This window comes from Frieseomelitta varia, unplaced genomic scaffold (genome assembly GCF_011392965.1).
Source record: "Frieseomelitta varia isolate USP_RPSP 00005682 unplaced genomic scaffold, Fvar_1.2 scaffold_582, whole genome shotgun sequence".
Classification (NCBI taxonomy): domain Eukaryota; kingdom Metazoa; phylum Arthropoda; class Insecta; order Hymenoptera; family Apidae; genus Frieseomelitta; species Frieseomelitta varia.
The window spans coordinates 863,434-869,157 of record NW_025110348.1 but is presented as its reverse complement, the minus strand read 5'-3'; the positions used below and the strand labels follow the sequence as shown (position 1 = coordinate 869,157).

General features: G+C 41.7%; 1 protein-coding gene across 1 annotated transcript in view; it reads right to left on the bottom strand.

Annotated features, from left to right (window-relative positions):
• Positions 1-4,969, bottom strand: part of LOC122534292 (actin-binding LIM protein 1-like) — a 16,317-nt gene extending 11,348 nt beyond the window's left edge. The window contains exon 1 of the mRNA XM_043664795.1: positions 4,846-4,969. Coding sequence (XP_043520730.1) covers positions 4,846-4,909 — 64 coding nt within the window. The 5' untranslated portion in view covers positions 4,910-4,969. The remainder of the gene's footprint in view (positions 1-4,845) is intronic.
• Positions 4,970-5,724: the final 755 nt, after the last annotated feature.

The window sequence follows — 5,724 nt, the reverse complement described above, 5'->3', positions numbered from 1 at the left end:
TCTTTCACGTTCGTTCAGATTTGCATTAAGAAATTAAAAAAAAAAAAAAAAAAAAAAGAAAATAAGTGATCGAGTTAGTCGAGATTCGATCGTTCGTGATGAAAAAGCAACGGATAGAGTATTCTCAAGTAACTGGAAATATTTCTTGAAGCTACTCTGCGAACGTTCCTCGTACGACGTTCATTCAACAACCCTTTGACAATTCTGACTCCTCTCCATCATACACTGGCACTGTTGAAGAATTCTCACGTACGATCTTTGTACACACTGTCAGGCACTCGAGTCTTCGCTTGCATTTTTAGAATCGCTCGTATAAAGATTCAATCCACGTTACAGTAAGACATTTATATGAAAACTTCATTTATTCAAATGACAGTGAATTGATATTATACGAACGAAAGAGAGAATCAATAAACTCTTGTTGGATGAACCACGTATTTGTCTCACCGACAGATTCGTGAAGATGAGAGAAAGACTGCGCGTATACTTGCGCCGGTGTAAAGACACAGTACCGAGAATTCGAATCAAATTTATTCGATGCTGCGAACAATCGCAGAACTATTTTCTACAGCACACGCTTTCTTTGCGGGTTGCTTGCATTCAACGTCCGACGTTCAATCGCACGAAATGATTGACGAGCTGTTCCATGGCAGGCCGATTGCCTGGTGTTTTTATCGCGATCGCGAAATGCCACGAAGGGTGACGGGCGGGTGTTGTTCTGTGACCGGCGTTTATTAAGGTTAACGCCGCGCCGTCAACTTAATTTGTCAATCTTAGCTCGAAGGGCGGCGTAACAAGCCTGGTGCCACGTGCAAACGATCGCTCTTTTTCAACCAACCTCGAACAAAACAAACAGCCCGTTTATCAAAGGCTTTCGTGCTTCGAATCCTGAGCTCCCGTCTGGTCTCGTTATCGCTGCCCGTTAATTTGTAGGACGCACTCTTTTTTTTTTTTTGCAAGGAGAAAGGAAATCTCTTGCCAGCCCGATCTTTTATCTCGACGATCGTCGAGTCTTTCACTCGTCGCGGATAAAACGCGCGCAGACGAGCACTCTGTCGTTTTATCTCTTCTTTTTCCCCCAACGATAGCCACGATAGAAACGGATCTACTTACGTTCTTTCGCAATGGAATTTAACGATTTTGTTCAAACTCGAACGGACTATCTCTTAAACTTCAAATCGTTAATTAACAGCGAACGAAGTGAAACTCCGGGCTACATAGGTTTTGTATCCTCCGTGCAACTTGTTTCTAGGAAGCGGAAGCATCGAGCGATGCATCGACAATTTCTTTGAAAACTCGCTGCCGATTCTTATCGTTTGCGATCGGTGCATGCTCTCTAATTGGATTGTGGACAACAGAAACGATATTCTCGGTGTGATACGAACGCCCTAGATACCACGCTCTCGCAACGCGTTCCAACGTTCATTCAAATATTTCCAATCCGCAACGATCAAACAAATAAACGACGAGAGAGAATTTCAAACGGTCTCTCGAAATTCCATTTCATCTGCCGCGATCCAGCACGATTTCTCTTTTACCTTTCTAACCCACTTCTCCTCCAATTAATCTCTAAATTCTTATCATCCCTCGTAAAAAAAAAAAAAAAAAAAAAAAAATTGGCTTCACCCGTTTTCCACAAATTCTCAGCCGAGATAATCGGGCTACCTGTTGTCTCACTTGGTCGAGAGCGTAATCGACTTACGAGGCTCGTGAGATGTTCCTGGCGCGTCGGCTTAATCAATGAAAGTTCGGTCTAATCGGTACGTGATGCACGTACCGCTCGAATATGGTGCGTTACACGCGTAATCGTGTTCGTCGTTCAACTTCTGAATCAAAGCGTTTGTACCGCGCGTCTCGACGAGCGAAGACGAGAAAAAGACGAAGGGAGACACGAAGGAAAAAAAAAAAGAAAAAAAAAAAAGAAGTGCGGCTGGGGCAAATTGTCAGAGTGCTTCGCGTTTGCGCGAACCGCGTATCGAATCCGGGTGAAGGTCTGGCTCTTTTACCAACGCTGGAAGCGATCGAATCAGGTGTGTAGCCTGGTCGTGAATTTAGGAGACGCGAATCTTCGCGAGGAGGGACGAAGGATTTATCAGCAATGTCGATTCGACATCGAACGAAAAAAGAACGATTTTGTTGCACCATGTCGAACGATGGTTGGTACGATTTTTTTTTTTTCTTTTTACAATAATCTTCGACGTCAACCGCTTTCCATTGGGTTAATGGACATTCGGTGTGCCCGGCGTCTGCTCTTCAATTATCCACGCGCTTGGGCAACGCAAAAACAGCCGCCGCTTGCCGGTTTTTACGTTAATTGGACAGTTGCTCGATACGCTGGTTAACGGCGATCGCACGAATCATCGTGAAACCCGTGTCGATCGCAATTAAGCGTTGAAACGACGGCGGTGCAGCCAGAATCCGCCGATGAAACCTCTCGATAAAACTTTGTGATTAAGAAGAAAGTCTCCTTGGGCGTAATGAGAAAATGGAACGGAGATCGTTGATCGCGTAACGATCGTGCCTACGCTCGTGTTGTGACTCGATCAGATTTTTACATCAGCCCGGCACGACCTGAACTGACCTAGAGAGTATCCTCGAAGTGTGCACGCAAGATCCGATTACGCAAGGACTCGCACGCATGATCTCGTTTGACAGTTTAATCGGCAGAAGTTACACGTCATTGACGTGAGTAATTTGTTGGAGGACGTAAAGTGTAGAGAGACGATACGATGCTTTCCTGCGGACCGAATCTAGGACATCCTTGAATACACTATTCTCCATAAACCGTCTTACAGTTTCTCGGCTGTTATTACGTTCTCTTGTGGTTGGGATTTAGAAGTGGCTTAATGGAGTAAATCTTAAACGTGCCACGAATGTCGAGAATTTTCTGTCCCAAAATTGCAACATTTTCTCAGTTTTAAATATATTTAAATGTAACTCAGGCAGGACAAGTGATAATAATTCTTAATAATTTCAACACAGGGATATCATACTGACGAGATCAAAAGAAGAGAAAAGCGACGAATTATTGTACACGGCTCAGTCACTCGTTATGGCCCGCGAACCAGTTGCCAGCGCAAGGGATTAATGTTTATCGAGTGTATTACTGCGCGTATCGTTTTGAAACTTGAACGTACAATTCCGGGTATGAAGTAAAAATTCAGATGGACGACGTGTGACTGAGAATCGAGAGACTGCTGAAAATGCATACGTAGACGGAACTATGAGGATGATACGAAGAGCGGTGAAGTATCTCTTCTGATGTTCCTAACATGCAAATATTCTTAGAGTAATATTGAGTTTTCTGGTAAGCTAAGAATAGATTTCTTTCTAACTAGCTATCTCACACGTGACGCCAATTCTTCGAATTTATTTCAACATGGAGCTCCAACTGAAAGACGGGAATTTCCGCGACTCGATGTTTGGACAAGCTAAAACTAGCCATCCTTGACGTAATGACACCATGCATCCTCTGCGCCACCATCTCGAGAGACAAAGATTGAAGAAATAACGTACAATCAAAGGTATCTTTTGCATCGGTATACACAAATCGCCCCTATACCTTTTGCATCGATATACACGAATCGTCCCTATACTTTTTGCATCGGTATACACAAATCGCCCCTATAGCTTTTGCATCGGTATATACGAATCGCCCGTATACCTTTTGCATCGATATACACGAATCACCTGTATACCTTTTGCATCAATATAGACGAATCGCCCCTATACTTTTTGCATCGGTATAGACGAATCGCCCCTATACCTTTTGCATTCGTGTATACGAATCGGCCCTATACCTTTTGCATCGGTATACACAAAATGCCCCTATACCTTTTGCATCAGTATAGACGAATCGCCCGTATACCTTTTGCATCGATATAGACGAATCGCTCCTATATCTTTTGCATCGGTATATACGAATCGTCTCTATACCTTTTGCATTAGTATATACGAATCGGCTCTATAGCTTTTGTATCGGTATATACGAATCGCCCCTATAGCTTTTGCATACGTTTACACGGATCGCCCCTATACCTTTTGCTTACGTATACACGAATCGCCTCAATACTTTTGCATACGTAACAATTAATTCTTGTTTTTTCGTTTTGCCCTGCTTAATATCCGGTCCCCAGCGGTGTACCGATGATTGGCAAGTAAACGGCCACCGTATCTCTTACCTCGGCTAGCAGAACGACCGGCAAAGACGTTAAAGGAAATAACAGAACGATCGTCACACGACTAGTCCGAGCGACCGGCTGACTCATGCTAGTGAACTTTTTCTCTGTTGTTCACGACTTCCTCGCGGCGAAATGAAATGTTCCTCGGGAAACCCCAACAGACCATTCAAACAAACGTGCACCGGAGTAAATTCGAGTTACGCTCAACGCTTACTTCGTAAATGCTTCTCCATTTTCAATCGTCATTACTATCGTTATAAATCGTAACGTATAAATCTAATAATTTAATTTGCGGTAAGTGTCAGATTAATGTAACAGATTGAGTGGATATGCCGTGAAAAAAATATCAAACATCGAATACTTGTTACACAAAAATTCAACTTCTTCGGATCAAAAAATTTTCTTACATTAGCACATTAATACATATAAATATATATATATATATATATATATATTCCACGTAATCGTTAAAACAACAATTTATAATATTTTATTGCTAAAAAGAAATTAAAGGTACGAAATAAACAGCAATGTGACTCAGATTAGGATGATTTTATCACGCGATTAGAACAGACAGATGAATAACTTAATCTAAATTCATCGACAATCATCTGTAATCGAAAGCTACGAACAGAGGATTAAATTCAATTAGAATATCGCTTACGTCTTTGCGTGACAGCCTCGACGATGTTCAGAGTTAAAATTACACTCTGGAAGGACTTTCCCATGCGTATGAGTAAAAACAAGTCTGAAAGAGCAAGTCTCGTCGAGTCGTTCTAATTCAACGATTCAGTCCCCCACTTCGTCAGAAGTCGTTTCTTCATTAAGTTATCGGCTGTTTTGAACGCAAAGGAATCCCTCGTTCCCCTTCCTTCCAATGTCCATAAATTACCGTCTATCTGCCACTTGGAATATTGTTGCGCGCATAAAGAAAGAACGTAAGAGTTCGTCGACGAAAAAAAAGAGGAAAGACTGGTTTGTCTCATCTGTTCGAAGTCGATCGGTCATTATGCAAACGACTTTATTTCCATCGAGTATCGCGAAATGATTTGCTGTTGCTGCAAAAGGAACGCGATTATCCCGTAATCCACCTTTCGTAACTATTTGGTAATTAATTCTCTTTCCGCCAATGGAAAAAATTCGCGCGTGAATTTTGGAGTGTAAAGTTTGCCTACGCAAACTTTTTTTTCGACAATCGGGACGATGTCATCACCAGGATGAAAATACCAGATGATTCAAAGATGAGATCGCCGGATTTTAGGGACCAACCGGAGACGAATAGAATGGCACACGTCACTGTGAATTTTTTTAAGCGTAGAAATATCTTATTCACTCCAAAGTTAAATTTAAATATCTCTCGAATCTGCTTGTATTATTTATTATTATTTTTATTTAATCCTTGCCTACTAGGTTTAGGATGACTTCCAGTTTACATCTTTGTCTTTTCGCTGTATGGTGGGCTACATTTACATACCTATTTTCTTACCCTAATCTATTAATCGCAGTAGGAACTAGTATTCTGGTAATCTATCCTAATAATCTA